The sequence below is a fragment of the Bufo gargarizans genome, chromosome 9, assembly GCF_014858855.1.
Source record: "Bufo gargarizans isolate SCDJY-AF-19 chromosome 9, ASM1485885v1, whole genome shotgun sequence".
Lineage (NCBI taxonomy): Eukaryota > Metazoa > Chordata > Amphibia > Anura > Bufonidae > Bufo > Bufo gargarizans.
The window spans coordinates 10,477,054-10,498,413 of record NC_058088.1 but is presented as its reverse complement, the minus strand read 5'-3'; the positions used below and the strand labels follow the sequence as shown (position 1 = coordinate 10,498,413).

Here is a 21,360-nt window from a genome sequence, read left to right as displayed (position 1 = left end):
CCTCCCCCTGCAGTCTCCCCTCTCTCTCTCCTCCCCACTGCCAGTCTCTCTCTCTCTCCTCCCCCGCTTGCAGTCTCTCATCTCTCTCTCCTCCTCCCCCCTGCAGTCTCTCATCTCTCCCTAATCCTCCCCCCTGCGTCTCTCTCTCTCTCTCCTCCCCCCTGCAGTCTCTCATACCGCTGTCCCTAACCTTCCTACAAACAGTCGGCCAAGGCCTGTGCTAGCAGAGCGCGCCGGCTGCCGACCCACGTGACCCAGGGATGTCACGTGACAGTGTGACGTCAGGAGGTCCTTACGGAGTATAGTATTTCGCCTTTACCTTACCCTAACGGTCCCGGCCGGGCCTGTGAGAGGGGAACATGGCAGCCGGGGGTGAGGGGCTCATGCGGAGGTGGATCAGGGGCTTCGGGCTGCTTTACCTCTGCATCCGGGGCCCTCGCCTCTATCGGGTTTACCGGGTTCACGGTCGGGCGGCGATCGGGAGAGGCCGGCCCATGCAGGAAGGAGACGCCGAGAGCTCCTGGGTAAGGACGCCTGTTACTAATGGGGGTGTCACACGGGGTGAGGAGGGGCCTGCCCCCACATGGCTGCCCTGCCCACCTCTCCACATGGGCTGCTGGCAGGACTGGAGATTTCTCTTATTTACTCTGTAAAAACTCTGCTTCTTGTCAGTGAATGGGAACGCTGTTCTTTACATGCAGTGGCTGAAAACTCATGCAGTTCTCCTCTTCCTGTCAACATGGCGGAAACTGTGGCCTTCCAGCTGCTGTGAAACTACAACCCCCAGCGTGTTCCATTCACTTCTACTGGAGGTCTGAGCAAGCGTGCATGCTGGGAGTTGTAGTTTCCCCACAGCTGGAGGTTGCTGACCCATGGGGCTTAGGTGTATCCGCCTGTAGTCTGGATTGTTGAGTGAACACATGGATCTGGAATGTTTCCATTCACTGACAGCAAGCAGAGAGCTTGAAATGGGTAAGCGGCAGGACATTAAGACTGGCGTCAGATCCGCCTCATGATTGTGTCCGTCGGTGCCGGTCCAATAGTAATAAATGCTATAGCTGCCCCTGCATCACCCTGTAAAGTGGTGAACTGGGGGGATAATGGTCTGATCGCTGGGGGTCCGACCCTGACAGTGGGGGTCCCGTCCCCCCATCCGATGCTTCGTTCATTCTCTATGGCACTGCTGGAGATAACCAAGTGCTGCACTATCTCTGTGGCAGTGCCATAGAGAATGAACGGAGCATCAGATCGGGGGACGGGACCCCCACTGTCGGGGTCGGACCCCCAGCGATCAAATAGTTATCCCCTGTCCTGTGGGAAAGGGATAATGTGGCGCCAATCTCGGTGTCAGAAAGGTGCAGGTCCCAGAGGAGAGAGGCACTTACCTCTAGAATGGGGCCCCCAAAGTGAACAAGGGTGGCCCCCCTCCATTCACTTCTATGGAACTGCCAAAAATAGCCGGCAATTTCTGGAACGGCCATAGAGGTGAATGGAGAGCGGTGGGGTGCGGTGCGCTCTCCTTGGCTTCCAGGGGCCCGTTCCATCTGACATTGGGGGCGTACCCCTTTAATCTACAGACGTATGCAGTAATTATACTACATGGTGCAATTACTAAAGACCCCCCCCCCCCCCCCCAAAAAGAGCCAAGCCAGGGGTCTTACAGTGTATCCCTCTCAGGCAGACGGCGGGCCCCCCCCTTCACATTGCTGGTTGTGGGGGGTCCCTGCTGCTGAGACTCCTGTGATCGGGAGGCTTGTGAGGTCTATCGGGGCACATACCTCTGCCTCAGTAGGGTAGAATCTCCAGCATGGGAGACCCGTGATCACCTACGTCTGGTGGTGGCCATGTTGCCTCCAGCCCCTCACAGAGGTCACGCTCCTTTCCGACGCCCCCCGGTGCAGATCTCATGGACACCAGGACGTTTCTCTCTTTTCAGGAATCCTTCTATCAACCAAAGGCTTTGGAGAAACACACAGACAGCATCCTGGCATGGGTAAGTCACCTAGCGGTATGTGTCCGCAGACCGACCACCAACCCCCAGGGGAGGATTTTGTTAGTTTTTTTTTTTTTTTCTCTTTTGCCCATTTTTCCACATTACGTCTTCATTCGCACTCTGTCAGGACATGCAGGCACCAGGGGGTCTCACTAATAAGAAGGGCTTCTACATATAGCGCCATATGGCGGCACACTAGACCAGGGGCCTGGAGGCACGCTCTTCTGTGCCAGCGTACAATATGCGCCACAGTTTACTTCTCATGGACTCCGGGGTGTTCTGGGTCCATACTGTGGCTCCCCTTGCCTGGAAATCTGGTGCCTAATGGTCACCCAGGCACAACATGAATGGAGCCTTGTTAACCCTTTCCCTCTCTCTACCAGGTCTCTGTGCTGTGGACCATCTCGTACTACTCCTCCCCCATCGCTGCCTTCTATATGTACAGAAAAGGTAAGTCGCCTTATGAATAATCAGAGAGGTGACCTCACAGACCCCTCCCCCCACTAGTGTGATTTGTCAGGGCGAGACCCACCTACTACGCAGAGTCCCTGGAGCTACTGCAGAACATACCATTGACGGGGGTGTAAGGTGTCAGACCCCGCCGATCAGATAGACCGTCAGAATCACAGTACCAGCTTTTTTCACTGTTTTCTATGCGCACTGAGAGCTGTGAAAACCGTAGGCATTTGTTTCCCCTCGATACAATTTTACCTGCACCAGTGGCGTGCCTGAGGGAGTAAAGCCCCCCTGTGCCCCACTCATTGTTACTAAAAACAAAAAAAACAGTAACTACTCACCTTGTCCCGTTCCTGCTGCTCAGATCCAGCTAACCCCTGCAGGCACAGATCACTCTGCAGCGCTGTGTGGGAGGAGCATATGTAGATTCCCAGGCTGCAGGCTCCTCCCACACAGGCCGGCAGCGCGATCTGTGCCTGCAGGCTGAATGGTGGCGGGGAGGAGCGCGGGGAGTGACAGGACTGCAGCTCTCATCAATGAGCGCTTCCATCTGTATTGGTGAAAGCGCTCTTTGCACCCCCCCCAGGGCAGACTGCCCCCAAACCCCCGACTTGGCACGAGACTGACCTGCACTGTCTGAATATGCCCTTACCGTTCCCTATGCTCACAGCTAAGGCTCGCAGTCTGATCAGCTGTTCTCCAGGCTGTGTCCTTTTTAGGGCAGACCGTTTATCACTGTGATATCATGAATTGTATTGTCTATGGCAGGAATCGGCAACCTTCATCTCTCCAGCTGCTGTGAAACTACAACTCCCAGCATGCAAGCATGCTCAGCTGTTCTTCTAACTCCCATAGAAGTTAATGGAGCACTCTGGGAGTTGTAGTTTCTGAGCAGCTGGAGCGCCGGAGGTTGCTGATCCCTGGTCTCTGATGTATCATGGCTGACGTTTCTCACCCGCAGGGTTTATGACGGCGACCCGGCTGATACCTCTAACACAGTACGGCTTAACCCTTATGTTCCTGCTGGCGGGAATAGCGTGTTTAAGAGGTGAGACCCTTCTCTGCAATAGACTGTACCATATACTGAGGGGTTGATGCACGGCAAAAAAAAGGAATAAAAAAAAAAAAAAACACATGAAATGTTTTTTTTCTTTGACTTGGTAGGGTTGATCCTGCCAAGTAAAATGTTACCTCAATTGTGTAGATTGTAAGTTAGGGATGTGGCAGACCAGAGGGCCGGCTGGAGCCCCTCTCAACACTAGAGCTCCTCTACCAATGCGGTGGTTTTAGGGTCCATTCACACGTCCGTAAGTGTTCTGCGGATCCGCAAAACATGGACACTGGCAATGTGCGGTCTGCAAATCGCCCGCACTGTAATAGAAAATGCCTATTCTTGTCCGCAATTGCGGACAAGAATAGGACATGTTCTATTTTTTTGCAGAAACTGAAGCACAAATGCGGAAGTGCGGATGCGGACTGCACATGCCAGCCCCATTGAAAATAAATGGGTCCGCACCCGTTCCGCAAAATTGCGGAACGGATGCGGACGTGTGAATGGGCCCTTAAGCAAGGGTTAATAGGGTTGAGCCTGCTGACAGATGCTCTTTAAGGGGGTAGTGCGAAATTATAAACGTATCCCCTTACGACAGAGTAGAGGATACAAGTCTGATTGATGAGGGTCTCGGGATTTGATTTCCCCCCCCCCCCCCCCCCGATCACAAAAAGCCTGTGTCCTACATATGACCGGAGTGGCGGTCAATCATCTACGAGACGATTGGAGATGGGTGAGTACAGCACTCCGCCATCTCTGCCCACACAGGTGAATGCACAAATGCTTTACTGCCACCCCATTCATGTGTGGAACGCTTCACCCCCGTTCTCCGGATCGCTGGGGCAGGGGTGGGGAAATAAAAATTAAAAAAAACTACTTGTCGAAGGACTAAAGCGGGGGCTCGATCTACCATATTTCCATGCACCACCGCGCTTCCTTACGCAGGGAGGCGTCTGGCTTGCGGTCCAGTCTTTGTGGTGTGAAATGACTCTACGTTTAGTCCTCGTTCACACCAGATGATTCTGTCCAGAATGCAATACGTGGCGGCCGGCTCACTATGTTGTGGGGACGATCCATTGAAGTGAATGGCACCGTAGCCACAGCCGCAGGCGATCGGATGCACGGGATCGCAAGGCACGATTATGCCTGAGGTCCGGTCACAATGCTGCTTGCATAATGTGCCTTGCGATCCTGTGCAGCCGATGGCCATGGTTATGGTGCCAATCGCTCCAACAGACCACTGCGTCCCCTCCTGCCCCACAATATAGTTAGCCGGCCGCAATGCGACAGAATCGGGCCGGAACGCACTGCCTAGTGTGAACGAGACCTTAATGTGATCACAGCAATTAGTTTAGCGCACACTCCTGCTCTTAGCACATTACTACCCGCACCTCTAGGTGGTTTAGGCAAATTAGCTGCTGATGTGGCATGGAAAGGACCCCCTCACCTTCCCAGTTTGACACCTGCAGAAAGGGGGTCGTCTGAGGGACGCTGGCTCTGTAACGGCTCCGTCACTGCTCCTCCCCCGAGCCGGCGAAAGCGGCTGCGTCACCGCTCTACGCCCACTGCTCGGTCACCGCCGCTCCACGCCCCCAGCTCGTCGTCGATCCACTGCTCCGGTAAACAAAGCCATCTCAGCCCTGCTACTTGCCCGCAGCGGGGCTAAGCTACTGAACAAACTACCTACCCGGGCGATACCATTTCCACACCCTTGTGGGGGTCTCAGCAGTCAGACCCCCACTAATCAGACTCTTATCACCTATCCTGTGGATAGGGGAGAAGGTTAAAACTTGTCACGACCCCTTTAACGGAAGTGTTGTATGGGAACCATGTGATAGTCTTATGTGGGCCCTATATGGCGGTATTTACTAGGGGTTTCCTGGGAGTTCAGTATTGTTAATCCTCAGGATGGGTCATCAGTATCTGATTGGTCGGGGTCCGACTCCCAGCACCCCCCCCCCCCCCCCCCCCGATCAGCTCTTCCTAGGCCAGGTACATCAGTCACGTGACCTGTGTGCAGCTGGGTTCCATTCAAGTGAATGAGCCTGGGCTGCCGCTATCAAATGTACGGCGCTGTGAGGAGCCCGCACCGGAGCACCGCTGCCCCTTCAACATCGATGATCCATCCTGTGAAGTGAAGAATGATCAGTTTTGTTTCTTTGTTTTAAGTTCTAATTACAATTAATTTACAGACAGGATTTAGAGGATCGGTAATGGATTAGTGATGGCTGTTCCTCTTTCTAGGTTTAGGCAGATGGAGCAATCCTCAGTATATTCAGTTTATCAGCATTTTACAGAGAACCAAGATGGATGATTGTCCAGAGAACAAGGTAATGGTAGCGCGACGTGTGTAGCGTTGGGGGAGGAGCTATCAATAGAGCTGCCCGTGGGCAAACAGTAGTTAAAGGGGTTGTCTGGGTTCAGCGCTGAACCCGGACATACCCCCATTTTCACCCCGGCAGCCCCCCTGACTTGAACATCGGAGCAGTTCATGTTCTGATGCTCTCCTTTGCCCTGCGCTGAATCGCGCAGGGCAAAGGCATTTTCTGGAGTTCCGATGATGTACCGGGCTCTCCATGGGGCAGCCAGGTGGAGGCTTCCGCCCAGCAGCGAGCCCGGTGACCTCATCGGCACTGATGGGTGGGCTTTAATGCTGCCCTAGCCTGTAAAACTGCTAGGGCAGCACTAAAGCCCGCCCATCAGTGCCGGTGACGTCACAAAAGACACTGCTGGGCAGAAGCCTCCACCCAGCAGTGTGTTATTGTAAATTAAATAAAAAAATTAAAAATGCTGGATTGCGCAGGGCATGGGATGCTAACATTAGGGACTCTGCCTGGGTGAAATTATGGGTATGTCCAGGCTCAGCTCTGAACCCGGACAACCCCTTTAAAGGAATTGTTCTCTGTGGTGCTGATCCGGTCCTCCTGCTGCAGCAGGGACATGCTAGTATCAGACTGCAGACTAAGGGTCCATTCACACAATCGTATGGCCACCGTGGCCGTGTTGTGGACTGCAAATAGCAGGTCCGCAAAACACGGGCACCGGCCATGTGAACTCTGTGCTGCGGTGCAGACCCATTGACTTGAATGGGTATGTGATCCGCAAGATACGGCAAAAGATAAGACCTGTCCTATCTTCTGCGGAGTGGAGGCACGGACCTGGAAACGCAGTCTGTGCCTCCACTCCAGAGAAGATGGGACGTGTCCTTTTTTTTTTTTTTTGGCCGTATTTTGCGGATTGCGGGCCTGTTCAAGTCAATAGGTCAATAGGTACGGAGTTCCACAGTCCACAACACGGGCATGGTGGCCATACGGTCGTGTGAATGGACTCCAATGCTTAGGGCAGTGACTGGTTGCAGTGGTGACGTGTGTGCGTCGGCAGGAGAACCGGACCAGCGCCGCAGAGGACAGCACTAGAGGAAGGGGTGAGTAACATGGGCTGTTGAAGGGCTTGTCCGCTCCTTTTAATGATCTGAGATCCCCTTTAACTGTTATGGCCCCTGACTTCCACTTAATACAGGAAGAAAAGTGGCTGCCTGGTGCTGCTTATCTCGGCAGTCTCATTTTGAGGGGACTCTGTAAAACTTGTCAACTTCCTGTTAAAATGAATGCGGTGCTCAGCTTTAGGCCTCATGCACACAGTGGGTCCGCAATATGCGGGCACTGGCCGTGTTCTCACCGCATCAAGGGTTCGGACCCATTCACTTGAATGGATCTGGAGCTGCGGTGTGGAACGGAGGCACGGAACCCCATGAAAGCACTACGGAGTGCTTTTGTGGCGTTTGTCTGTGCCTTCGTACCGCAAAAAAAATATAACATGTTCTATTTTTTTTTGCCGGTTCAGACGGATCACGGACCCATTCAAGTTGAATGGATCTGGATCAGTCTGCGGAATCTGCGTGGATGTTGCCCATGCATTGAGGACCGCAATGCCCGGAACGGCCGTGTGCAAGAGGTCTTATAGTGTTAGGCCTGGAGAAGGCGCTGAGAGGCTGCAGTGCAGGAGGGACCATCATCCCTGGGCAACAGCTTTACCATTCCGGGGCCGTGGAAAGCGGAGTGACCGTCCATATCTTTGCTTGAATCCACAGAAAATGTTGTCCAATTTCAACTTTGACTTCCGCAGTTGGCCGGTGGATTTCCGGTGGGATGAAACCAGCAGGTCTGTCTCTCGGACTACTAGCAGATTATATGGAATCGGTTAGTGATTCTCGTCAGTAACAACGGAGGTTACGTCATTTAACTCTTTTCTGTCTGGTCTCAGTAAAGATCACCAGAAGCTGGGGCTACCAGGAGGTGTTCCTCTACTCAAGGCCGAACCCAGGACACGAGGCGCAGCCGACAGTTTCTTCCAGAGGGTTCAGAAGCTGCCTTGTCAGATAACCAGGTAGTGTACGGTGCATGTGGAGTAGTGTAGTGACTCGAACCACAGGCTCCTAGTCCAGTTTCCCTGGATAAATGTCTCTTGACCACCGATGATGTTTCCTCTTTGTCTCTTCCTGTTGTGGTGTGAATGACGTCTTATACCTGGTGTTTTATATATCACTTGACAGTTCCTTTAAAGGGAGTCTTTCAGGAGTTCTGATTATGCTACACTTCTGACAGTCCTAGGCAGGGACTGAGGAGAGCAGGACAGACATAACTTCTGTGGAGCTTTTCTCATCACGAATAGTGTGAATATGATCTTTTATTCTGCTCCTGCAAGTGTCCAGGAGGTGGAGCTGCATCTCGGCCCCTCCTCTCTGCTCTGAGTCACAGCTGTAGTGTTCTCCTGGTTGGATGCTACAGCTGTCACTCTGAGCAAGGGGGGCCGGGCGGAGCAGCTCAATGCAGAGAGCACTTCACAGTGAAGCTCCACCTCCACTTGCAGGAGCAGAACCTGGCAGAATAAAAGATCATATTCACACTATTCGTGGTGAGAACACTTCCGTAGAAGTTATGTTTGTACACCCCTGGCCTAGTGCTGTCAGCAGTTTAGCATAGCAAAACTGCTGACAGATTTCCATTTAAAGAGTTGGTTCCATCTTATAAAGTGATAGTGCTTTTAAGATTGTTGGGGGCCAGGCCACCCAGCTGTACAGGGAACAGCAATGTGGCCCAATTCAAGTGGATAAAACCAGCCGCCGTTCACCGCACAGCCAGGGTGCAGTTAGAAGTGAACGTAGCGCCACACCATTACTGCAGCTCCTTTATTGGTCGGGGTCCCAGAGGTCGAATTTGGATCCAAATTATTTTTTTCCATCTTTTACACAAAAAAACAACAACAATTTATGGTTTGTTCCTCGATTTAATCTATGATGACTGGACATAATTCAGCCAGATCTTCTCTTCCACAGTTACATTGTAGCGCACTCGTTTGGCCGGCGGATGCTGTACCCAGGCTCGGTGTACCTCTTACAGAAGGCGCTCATGCCTATGTTATTACAGGGACAGGCCCGTCTTGTGGAAGAGGTGAGCACGAAGCATTGTGTATCTGCTCGTTCCGGCCCCTGTTATGTCGTCCTTCCCTTACTGACGCCCGTCCCCATGCTTCTCTCTCTCTCTTAGTATAATGGGAAACGAGCCAAGCTGCTGGCATGCGACGGAAATGAAATCGACACCGTGTTTGTAGACCGTAGAGGCTCCAGTGACCGCAGCGGGTCAAAGCTGGTAAGTCTGGCAGTGAGCAATGACCACCTCTGCTTTCTTTATGCATAGCAGGCTATCAGAGGGTTAGCAGAGGAGTTTACACTTGCAGTGGGTCAGATTTGTAGCATCAGCTGCCGACTCCGAGGACTTGAAAATGTGGCCCTGGAACTTTGAATGGAGAAGTGACCCCCTCCGACTCGTGAAGGGAGTGTGTCCTCGGAAAATGACCTATTGTTTAAATCATGTTTTCATGTTAACCATATTTTTAAGAATTATTTTTTTTTTATTCAAAAATTTTTTGGGGGGGGGATTTTGAATTGTTTTTAATTACAGTATTTTCCAGCATATAAGACTACTTTCTAACACTAGAAATTATTTACAAAAGTCGGGGGGTCGTCGTATACACCGGGTATAAGGTATAAACTCAGATCCAATTATATATTCTAACCCCCAGGCGTTCCCATGGTGACGGGGATGCTTGCCTGGGGGTTAGAATATACCATCGAATCTGAGTTTTTACGATCTCGGTGAGATCGTGAAAGCTTGCATCCGATGGTATATTCTAACCCCCAGGCGTTCCCATGGTGATGGGACTGCTTGCTTGGTGACGTTACGCTGCTGCCCGCTCTGCCTGTTACCGGAGCTTTATTGTAAGGTATTAAAGAGCACAGCGCTGATTTAAAGTTCAAGTTACTGCCGGTTAAGGAATAGTCGTTAGATATTATACTGCTGTGAGCGGCGGGGCCGGTGTATTGGGGGAGATCTGTGGATGACACATTTAGCATTAGATGCTATATAGTGTCATCCACAGATTTCCCCCCCCCCCAATAACCGTGCCACCCACAGATCTCCCCCATGGCAATGGACCCACCATCTTTTCCCTAGTAGTTCCTATGTGGGAAACTGGGAATGTGAAAAAAAAAGATCGGTTACCATGGCAGCCAGGACGCTAGGGGTAGTCTTATACGGCGAGTATAGCCCAAACTCCTATATTTTTAAATGGAAAAGTTGGGGGTCGTCTTATACGCCGGAAACTGCGGTATTCTTAAAATCCTGCAGTTTTTGTACTGGCCACTTGGCCTAAAATATGTGAAGACTTCATGTCTTTTGAGAGCAGCTACGTGGGCAATAGACACAGTGGACATGAGCTGGCCCCATTGACTTGTATGGGAGAGTTTTTTAGGCATGCTTTGTGGCCTCTGCAGACGTCAGGAGGGAGGAGATGAGCTGTGATATCATTTATACCTAGTGGACAGTGTGAGAATTGCAGAATCTTAAGAACTTTGTTTTTAATTTAGTGAACAAGAAGAGGGGGGGAAAAAAAAAATATGTTTAACTTAAAAATGTGATTTAAACAATAGGTCGTTTTCTGATGACACGTTCCCATTAAGGGCACCCAGAAGTGTCCATGACTCTCCTTTAATGTCGGTGCAGAGTGACCTGTGAGTATTGCTTCAGGTCACATGATGCCATCAGCAGCTTCATGGCACAGAAGATCCCATGTATGGTCTCCTACGTCTGCCGGGGTGTCCGCCTATGCGTTTACCATACTGTAACCCTACCTTATTTTTTCAGAGGTTCTCCCAGCTTCCCTGTTTTTGGAGTTAGGTCCTGGATACACAATTCTATATAAATCATCATGTCTCGTTCCTGCAAGCTGTCATACCTCCCTCTTTTTCCGGACAGGTTATCTGCTGTGAGGGGAACGCTGGGTTCTATGAGGTCGGCTGCGTTGCTACGCCACTTGAAGGTTAGAGCCGCCTGAGTTCTTATTAAAATAGTTGTTCTGGAATGACAACTTATCACTTACGCCCAGGATAGGGGACAAGAGCCTGATGATTAGGGGTCCAGTCATTAGAATGGGGCACGCCGGTCTTCCATTGGAACAGAGAGGCGGTTGAGGCATGTGCCTTACGCTTTCATTCAAATTCTATGGGACTGGCGAAGATGGCAAAGTACAGCAGTCCTGTAGACTATGAATGGAGCAGTGGTGCACATGCCCGACCGTTGTCCAATCACAATTCTTGTGAGTAGGTGACATTGTGTGTTCCGGAGACAACCCCTTTAAGTATGTCTTGGCAGAATAAACCTCATGAATTGAATGCAGTGAGAGCCCGGCAGAAAGTATCTAACTGCAGTGTGACCTTCAGGCTTCACGCACATTATGCACACGTATATTTGGTCCGCATCCGATCCTTATTTTTTGCAAATTAGATGCGAACCCATTCACTTTAATTGAACCGTAAAGAAATGCTGACGGCACACCGTGTGCTCTCCGCATCCACAGGTCCATTCTGCAAAAATGATGGAACATAAACTACTCTTGTATGTTTTGCGGGCAAGAATAGGCATAGTGCGATATGGTAAAATGCGGTATCTGTATTTTGTGGATCCGTAATTTGCAGACTGAAAAATGGATATGGTCGTGTGCATGAGGCTTCCAGCTTGTTATAGACTGGTGACCATTTAATCTTTGAGGTGGACCCGAGTCTTTAAATTGTCAGCTGATTTCCCCGAAAGGAAAAAAAAGGTTTCTGGGTCCTTTTAAGATGAGAATTACACATTTTTTGTACCAATATGTCAGAAATGTCTGATAGGTGAGGGTCCCACAGCTAGGACCCCCTGTTATCAGAAGAATGGACCAGGCAGAGACTGAATGGGGAGCTCTTGCTGTTTTTAGCCAAGACCTCTTCTTGCTCTCAGTACTCTCTCTCTAGCCCAGAGATGCTCAACCTGCGGCGCTCCAGCTGTTATAAAACTACAACTCCCACCATGCCCTTCTGTAGGCTCTCCGGGAATGATGAGAGTTGTAGTTTTGCACTAGCTGGAGGTCCGCAGGTTGGGCAGGCCTGCTCTAGCCTGTGCACTTGTCTTTCCCTTTCCTCTCCACAATCATGGCGCCACCAGCTGCGAGCCGCGTCCTCCGGGAGTCATCCTGCTGTATGTGAATAACACTAACTGAAGCAGGGAAATAACACATTACTAATTTATTCACACAGAGCATTTGATACTTAACACACATTGCTGCAGAGCATCTCGGCCCTACTTCAGACCTTATCACAGTCCTCCTAGGTGGCGGGACTATTATGGGAATTCTGCAAATTGACGAGTGGTGGCTTTCCCATAGCAGTGAATATAGAGGTGACTCCGCTTGTGCAGCTGGCTCTCCATGGGAGTTTAGAAAACACCAGAGCGCGCTCTCGCTTGGCTATTTTCAGAAGTCCCATAGCGGCAATTGGAACGCAAGCCACGCATGCTCAGCGTTCTCTCCTTCACTTCAGGGACCCAGTGCTGAAGGTGGAACAATCGCCTATCTGACGTTAATGGACTCTCCTATCCTATGCCATCAGTGTCCCAGATAGGACAGGGGAACCGCTATGCTATCCCTTTATGATCAGTGGGGGTCTGATCATTGGATTCGGAGAATGAAGAGGCCAGTGCTCTGATGTAGCTCTGCGTCTCCTCAGTTCCCTGCACAGCAGAGAGATCAGATGTGTCGGACAAATGATTCAGTCTCGGCATCGGTTGGGGGTCCCAAAAGTTGGACTCCACCAGTCGCTGTATGAGACAAAAAAAATCTCCTTATTTTACATAAAGATCTTTTGTTGTGTGTACTGTTCACTGCTTATTTTAATTGTATTTCTTTACCCAAAAAATGTTTGGTTTTAAAGCACTAATGTGTTTGTGTTTTAATTTTTTCAGCTGGTTACTCTGTCCTTGGCTGGAATCACCCTGGATTTGCCGGCAGTACGGTAAGTGGCTGATCAGGGGTAGAGGAGTAGTCGCTGAATGTCATCTGGGTAACCCAACCTCTTTCCTGTCCCAGATGAGCCCCCCAACATTTTACCTTGGAGAGGTTCTCTCTGCCAAACTTCTAGATCTGCTTCTCTTCGCAGGGTGTACCTTTTCCTCAGAACGAAGCAAACGCCATGGATGCAGTGGTGCAGTACGCTGTGTACCGCCTCGGCTTCAAGCTGCAAGACATCATTGTGTACGCCTGGTCTATCGGGGGCTTCACAGGTGTGAGACAGGAGCCGCTAGCACATAGGACAGACAGGATACATCGGATTGGGATATTTCGAAAGAGAATGTTAGGAGATGTAATAAGGGCCCATTCAGACTGCCGTAGTGCTTTGCGGATCCGCAAAACACGGATACCAGCCATGTGCGTTCTGTAATTTGCGGACCGCTCATGGCCGCAACCATAATAGAAAATGCCTATTCTTGTCCACTGTGGACAGCACACGGTGTGATGTCTGCATCTTTTGATGGCCCATAGAAATGAATGGATCCGGAGACCTTCCGCAAAATTGTGGAACAGGTGCGGATCCATTCATACGGCCGTGTGAATGAGCCCTAACAGAGAGAAATCAGCGGTGTAACCAAGAGAAGCAGCACGGGATAAATGGGGAATGTGAGATGAAGACTCATGGATTTTCTCTACTTTGCAGCCACGTGGGCCGCCATGTCCTATCCAGACCTCAGCGCCGTCATCCTTGACGCCTCCTTCGATGACCTTGTTCCTCTGGCCCTGAAAGTGATGCCAGAAAGTTGGAGTAAGGAAATGCATATTATGTCTGATCCTCTCTTCTGTGTTTTCTGCCTCCTTCATGTTCACAATATGTTAATGTCTACTCAACCATTACCAGTCTCTGCTTATTTTGCCCAAATTTTTGTCACTTGTTTTGGGGAGGTGGGGGGGGGGGATAGAGGGGTTGTCTGGTTTTAGAAGGAAACCGAACAATAGAGGTGATCTATCTGCAATAAAGAAGTGATCATTACTCTACCTGGCAGATCCAGAACCGCTGCTTCTCTACTCCCGACCATGATCTGTTTATTGTGCTGCAGCAGTGACGGCAGCATGTGGCCGCTGCAGCCAATCGCTGATCTCGGCAGTGCACCAAAGAGACCACTGATTGGCTGCAGCAGTCACGCATGGTTGATTTGATATGGCATCACAGGGCTACATGGGGTCCCAAGCTACAGGTTGTGCACCTCTGTCCTAGAGTGTAAATGAGTTCATGGACCTGACTGGTTGGTTTCGTCAGTAGTCCTTTATTGTCCGTGGCCAGGTTTGGTCCCTGAGTATTGCAGCTGTATTGAGAAAGAGAAGTATAAGAATTTTTGTTTTCATTTGGACCTTTTTTTTTTTTCTTTTTTCTCTCTCCATAGGAGGACTTGTAACCAGAACTGTTCGGAAGTATCTAAACCTTAACAATGCGGAGCAGCTCTGCAGGTATCCAGGCTGAATCTTCTTAACCCTTTCTCTGGGTGTCTAAGGGTAATGTTCTCTATGCACTTTCAATAATTGATTTATGGGCAACTAACCCAGGTGTTCTTTGTGACTTGAGAATCCAAGGAGCCAGTGATTAGTAAGAAAACATGAGCGTTATAGCAGCTCTCCCGGCTCACTTTATTGAGGTAGAGTTGCAATGCCACATATAACGCATGGGCAGTTGTGCTGTTTTTGAAAGAAAGCGGCTATCTTTATCTATTCCTGTGCACCCCCTTTTAAACCCTTCATGACCAAGCTAGTTGTTTTTTTTTGTTTCTGTTTTTCCAAAGAGCGCGATGCCCAACCCCACACCCGTAAACAATAGAATAATTTTCTTTCTTGCCATCGGCTACTTTAGATTGCCAGTAAGGCGTCATGGAACCTCCATGGGTACAAGGTTTCTGCACACTACCTGGCAGAAAATGACCCTCTCTGTTCTCTCTCTGGTTCTTTCTAGGTATCAGGGACCTATACTACTGATCAGAAGAACAAAGGATGAAATCATTACAACCACGTAAGTATACAGGACATCATAAGTCAGCGCGCAGAAACATGGCCACGCTCACTGGTTATTTCTCGTTTCCAGAAACCCAGAAGACATTGCCTCAAACAGAGGAAATGATCTTCTCCTCATTCTACTGCAGCATCGGTGAGTGTTTCTTAGCAGATGTATCTGAAGGAATCCGCTATAATGCAGGAACCGTACCGTCTGGAGGGTGACGGATCTGATACTGATTATCTATCCTGAAGATGGGTCATCAATCAGTCCTGAACAACCCCTTTAATGGTACACCTTGTGGATGACTCTGCTTTCTCTTAACCTTAATATCCTTCAAGAACTGCTCTGCTTGTATCTGTAGTTATCCCAATGTGATGACAGAAGAGGGCAGGAGGGCAGTGAGAATGTGGCTCTCGGCCGCCACTCCAGAAGAAGAAGGTGAGCTGCTGTGTCCTGTATGCCTTTACACTGTGTGGCGGTGTGATCATCTACATGGCGTTCTTCTACTTTCTATACCCGATATTTGTCTTGTGTTTGTGTAGCTTCTGTACTAAGTCACTACGGGGTAGAGGAGGACTGGTGTCTGTCTGTCCTAGCGTCGTATAAAGCAGAGAATTTGGGACAGTATCCATGGAGTGTAGGTAAGTACCGAGTTCCATCTGAAAGCCTAATGAGGGAGAATTCCCAAGTTCATGCTTGGTGAACCTACAGTCATATTTTAGTTAGTTGTGGGGCTGTTCCCACAGCTAGATCTGTGAGTTGAGTGCCATATGTTATCGAGGAGAAGAGAAGCTGTAACAGTCCTGGAATGTTGGGGATGTTGTTCCCTCGCTTCTGATCTCCGGATGTTACATAAAATTATTATTTCTTTAAATCTAGATGATACTGCCTTGTCGTAACTAGAGTGTCAGATCTCCTCCTGATGACCACATAGTTATGTTTTTTTTTTTTTTTTTTTGTCCAAACAGTCTAATCTTGTTTGTATAAGGGGTGGGAAGATGGGGAGGTCGTGTCTATTAGCTGTAGATGAAGAGCATCATGTAGATAGCCTACAACACCTGGTTCTCCTAAACCAAACTTGAATCTGTAGAAGAGCGGGAGCTCCGGGTATTTCAGCCACATTACGAGCCTTACCATGTACAACAGATTAATGCTTCTCTCCTTGTCATGCAGGGGAGGAAATGAGTATAGAAGGACGGCAGCAGCTGGCGCTATACCTTGTACGTATGGGGGGGGGGGGGTTGTATCCTTCATGTTCTCAGCATAGTCACCATCTATCCTGCTCCTTTGCTCTTGCACAAGCCGTTCCCTCCATGTCCCTTACACCGTTCTGTTCCTCCACATTCCTGTGGGAATTACTATGTGAATTGCTCAACACTTGCATCATGCCCTGGAGCTTAGTTCCTTTGTGTGCCCTGTGGTTACATTCCCACCCTGAAAAATACACTTTTCGGATGAACTATGTCACTTGTTTTGTAGAGCAGGCCAGGCTTGCTGTGCTTTTACCTTTGTCAACACCTAAGATGACCACCGACCTGCAGCCTGTCATACCGGCAGTGCCACCTTTTGGAGCCAGCCACCAATTTGTCCAATTATGGTGGAAAATAACATGTTTTGTCTTTACAACTACCATGCTGACCTATGTCTCCATGGTAACAGACTACAAACAAACTATGTGTAGTCCTATCCTGTAGGCATTTGTTCACCGACGTGTGCGGTCTGTGGTCTCTATGAATCGCACAGATATTCATTGATTGTAATGTGTGCACTAAGACATCCGCGATTTTCCAGGGACTGTGGTGACACCACAGGAACATGCCTTATTTTTATTTTTTTTATGATTACGTATTCCTCACACACTATAGTCTATGGCAGGCATGCTCAACCTGCGGCCCTCCAGCTGTTGCAAAACTACAACTCCCACAATGCCCTGCTGTAGGCTGATAGCTGTAGGCTGTTAGGGCATGCTGGGAGTTGTAGTTTTGCAACAGCTGGAGAGCCGCAGGTTGAGCATGTCTGGTCTATGGGTCAGTGAAAACCATGCAGACACTCAACACAGATGCCATTTGTATTTGGCTTGGATGGATGCCATCTTCGTGAATGAGCCACTGACCATCTGATCATGGATGTCTTCAGACTAACTCTTATTTATTTACCCCCTCTTAAAGGGGTTTGCCGAGACTTTTTTATAATCATGAACTATCCTTCATCAGTATCTGATCAGTGGGGGTCCGACACCCAGGACCCCTGCTGATCAGCTGTTTGATAAGTCACCGGCGCACACAGTAGCTCCGCGACCTTCTCCGTGCGTTACAAGCCGAGCGGCGGTGCTTGGTATTGTAGCTCAGCCTCATTCACTTCAATGGGGACGAGCTGCATCTAGGCCAAGTGTCGTCAGACGGCCTAGGCAAAACTGAAGAAGGTCACAGTGCTACTGAGAGCCTGGTGCCTTCTCAAAACAGCCGATCGTCGGCGGTCCTGGGTGAGAGAGGATAGGTAATTGGTAAAAAGATATTGGAAAACCCCTTTCAGTTGGCTGTAGGTTTGCAAGAAGAGAGGGCTCCTGGGAATCTTAACTTTTGCAAGGACCTCCCAGCATGTTTATTCTATGTACAGCAGTGAAGAATAAATCAGCACTGGGATGTACTAAAATAAGAGGATTGGCAGAGGTTGTGGGGTTATACATGTGTACGATCATGCTATCCATGTGTACGAGGGCCCAGCACCCCCATCAATTCCAAGTTTTGGGTAGCTGCAGGCAGCAGAAACTATATAGTGTGTGCGGAGCTGGAAGCCTAAGGCTTTGTACAGGGGTGGATTGGAAACTTAAAGTGGCCCTGGAAAAAGTACTGAAAGTGGCCCCAGTTTTGTAGCCAGGTCCAAACTGGTGGAAAGCAGGGCCAACAATACCCTATTGTACCACATTATACCACCCCAACAGAGACAAATACCACAGTCTATCACAAAATACTGCCAGCATAACCAAATGCATCCCTAAAAACTTCCATTGGCCGGCCATCAGGAGGGTTTAGGCGGCCCCCTGGGAAATTTCCCTGTAAGGTCTATGGGCAATCCGCCCCTGGCTCTGTACATGTGTAGCGTCTGACGGGGTGCTGGAGCTCAGCTCCAATTTAAGTAAATGGAAGCTTAGTTGTCGGCGCCAGTAACTGCACAGAGGACAGAGCCTCCATACACTGTATAGTTTCTGGAGGCTACTCAAAACGGATGATCATGGTGGTGCTGGATCTCCAATGCTCTGATATAGGTGACCTATCTTGAGGATAAGTCATGAATGTCTAAGTCCGGGAACACCTCTTTATGGCATGTACTGTAAATGTCTGATGGATGAGAAGCCCACACCCGACTCCAGGATAAGGCTTCACTTGGCCGCCATGTGAGATGGCGGCTGCTCCATCTAGGTGGAGAATGAGGGAAAAGGTGGCTGTGGTTTCTTTTATTCATTCCTGTGGGAGTCACTGAAGCAGGAGAACATGCTTGCCTGCTGCCATATTTCTATCAGTGCCCCATCTGGGTGTGGCAGCTGCCTCACCTTGCAGGTTCAGGGCCCCTATTGTCCACTTCGATGCAGGGTCCACCTCTCGGGCTCTATTAGACATTCCTGTGGATATTCCATAAATGTCTGTTAATCTGATCAGTTTTCAGTAAATTGGTATTATCAGATCTTCTGGATTGTAGGATCATCATAGGAGGTTCTGGCATTTGCAAACATCACATAATATCAGAACTTTCTGAATTTTCAGGTGTTGGATCAAAGGAATGTAGTTGTATTAGATTTTTTAGCTCGCCCTTGCCTTCCCCCTCCACCCTGAAAACTTGTATGCATTCATTCTTGTCTGCTCTATGTGACCGCCTCCGCTCTTCACAGGCACAGAAGTATCTAAGCAGCTTTGAAGCCACGCACTGTACCCCCCTCCCGGCCAGCGCCTTCCAGATGCCCTGGAGTATATAACCCTGGACGTGAGACCTCTGCCTTTGGTTAGATGCACCTACTGTAACTTTCCTCCATCCCCGTTACCTGTGACGGCAGCTAACACAGACGAGAGAGACGCCGCCTTCCCACCATCTCTCATACCTCTCTGGACTATTTTTTTTTTTTAAATAAATGGATTGAGAATGAGATTGAATGATTAAAATGTGAACAGTTCTTGTACAAAATGTCTGTCCCTGACCTGCACTACTGTTTCTCTACCTTCCTGGGGTTGGTTGTCCTACCAGTGGCCACTTTAGATCCTGTGTGCTGCATAGGCCTGTAATATTTCTGTGCATTTAACCACTGAGCCACTTTGTTGCCAGAGATGAGTATAGGTGGAATTACTGGCAACAGCCCTCGAGACTCTCAGTACTGTAACCACGATGGCTGACGGCTGTAGATAAATGATCAGGAATGTCCTAGCATCATCCTTGTTGGATCTGTCGTGTCCTCTAGAACCTCATACATTCCATTACTGTCCGTAGAGGACCGTCACTCATTGGACGTCGTCCATTAGGCTTACAACCTCAATAAATTTCATGCGCATGTCTCCATAACGTGGTGTTACTCTCTGTTTTTAGACACTCGTTTATGTAGCCGGGGATGGTGGACCTCTGGTCAGGTCTTCCTCTGGATGCCAAAATTGGTCAAAGTCCTTTGGTTGTATGAAGTCAGTTTCTTTAGGTTTAGCCAGGAGTGCATAAGATCCTAGGAACCAAAGAGATCTCTTATTACTTTTGTTGAGCATGTGCCTGTCTCATGGTCTATGTCTACCACATCAAACAGGTTTTAATCAGTGAGGCTCCTGGTGATGAGATCCCACCGAGGGTCAGACCCATCTGATCACTTTGACCTTTTGGCTCTGGTCTGCTCGAAGAGCCAAGCATGCAGCGTATACAGGTCCTTCTCAAAAAATTAGCATATTGTGATAAAGTTCATTATTTTCTGTAATGTACTGATAAACATTAGACTTTCATATATTTTAGATTCATTACACACCAACTGAAGTGGTTCAAGCCTTTTATTGTTTTAATATTGATGATTTTGGCATACAGCTCATGAAAACCCAAATTTCCTATCTCAAAAAATTAGCATATTTCATCCGACCAATAAAAGAAAAGTGTTTTTAATACAAAAAAAGTCAACCTTCAAATAATTATGTTCAGTTATGCACTCAATACTTGGTCGGGAATCCTTTTGCAGAAATGACTGCTTCAATGCGGCGTGGCATGGAGGCAATCAGCCTGTGGCACTGCTGAGGTGTTATGGAGGCCCAGGATGCTTCGATAGCGGCCTTAAGCTCATCCAGAGTGTTGGGTCTTGCGTCTCTCAACTTTCTCTTCCCAATATCCCACAGATTCTCTATGGGGTTCAGGTCAGGAGAGTTGGCAGGCCAATTGAGCACAGTAATACCATGGTCAGTAAACCATTTACCAGTGGTTTTGGCACTGTGAGCAGGTGCCAGGTCGTGCTGAAAAATGAAATCTTCATCTCCATAAAGCTTTTCAGCAGATGGAAGCATGAAGTGCTCCAAAATCTCCTGATAGCTAGCTGCATTGACCCTGCCCTTGATAAAACACAGTAGACCAACACCAGCAGCTGACATGGCACCCCAGACCATCACTGACTGTGGGTACTTGACACTGGACTTCAGGCATTTTGGCATTTCCCTCTCCTCCAGACTCTGGCACCTTGATTTCCGAATGACATGCAACAGTCCAGTGCTGCTTCTCTGTAGCCCAGGTCAGGCGCTTCTGCCGCTGTTTCTGGTTCAAAAGTGGCTTGACCTGGGGAATGCGGCACCTGTAGCCCATTTCCTGCACACGCCTGTACACGGTGGCTCTGGATGTTTCTACTCCAGACTCAGTCCACTGCTTCCGCAGGTCCCCCAAGGTCTGGAATCGGTCCTTCTCCACAATCTTCCTCAGGGTCCGGTCACCTCTTCTCGTTGTGCAGCGTTTTCTGCCACACTTTTTCCTTCCCACAGACTTCCCACTGAGGTGCCTTGATACAGCACTCTGGGAACAGCCTATTCGTTCAGAAATGTCTTTCTGTGTCTTACCCTCTTGCTTGAGGGTGTCAATGATGGCCTTCTGGACAGCAGTCAGGTCGGCAGTCTTACCCATGATTGCGGTTTTGAGTAATGAACCAGGCTGGGAGTTTTTAAAAGCCTCAGGAATCTTTTGCAGGTGTTTAGAGTTAATTAGTTGATTCAGATGATTAGGTTAATAGCTCGTTTAGAGAACCTTTTCATGATATGCTAATTTTTTTAGATAGGAATTTTGGGTTTTCATGAGCTGTATGCCAAAATAATCAATATTAAAACAATAAAAGGCTTGAACTACTTCAGTTGGTGTGTAATGAATCTAAAATATATGAAAGTCTAATGTTTATCAGTACATTACAGAAAATAATGAACTTTATCACAATATGCTAATTTTTTGAGAAGGACCTGTAGATCCCTAGCA

At 49.0% G+C, this 21,360-nt stretch overlaps 1 protein-coding gene across 1 annotated transcript; it reads left to right on the top strand.

Moving 5' to 3' along the window:
- Nucleotides 1-162: 162 nt before the first annotated feature.
- ABHD16A (abhydrolase domain containing 16A, phospholipase) lies at nucleotides 163-19,449 on the top strand. Its single transcript, XM_044306308.1, has 20 exons — nucleotides 163-524; nucleotides 1,937-1,993; nucleotides 2,377-2,443; nucleotides 3,411-3,497; nucleotides 5,745-5,830; nucleotides 7,591-7,661; nucleotides 7,764-7,886; nucleotides 8,836-8,950; nucleotides 9,047-9,148; nucleotides 10,814-10,877; nucleotides 12,830-12,879; nucleotides 13,024-13,147; nucleotides 13,579-13,683; nucleotides 14,300-14,363; nucleotides 14,860-14,916; nucleotides 14,989-15,051; nucleotides 15,263-15,339; nucleotides 15,444-15,542; nucleotides 16,075-16,121; nucleotides 18,788-19,449. Exons 1-20 carry the CDS (start codon nucleotides 360-362, stop codon nucleotides 18,869-18,871), a joined length of 1,707 nt encoding a protein of 568 aa, XP_044162243.1. The 5' UTR covers nucleotides 163-359; the 3' UTR covers nucleotides 18,872-19,449.
- The last annotated feature ends 1,911 nt before the right edge of the window (nucleotides 19,450-21,360 follow it).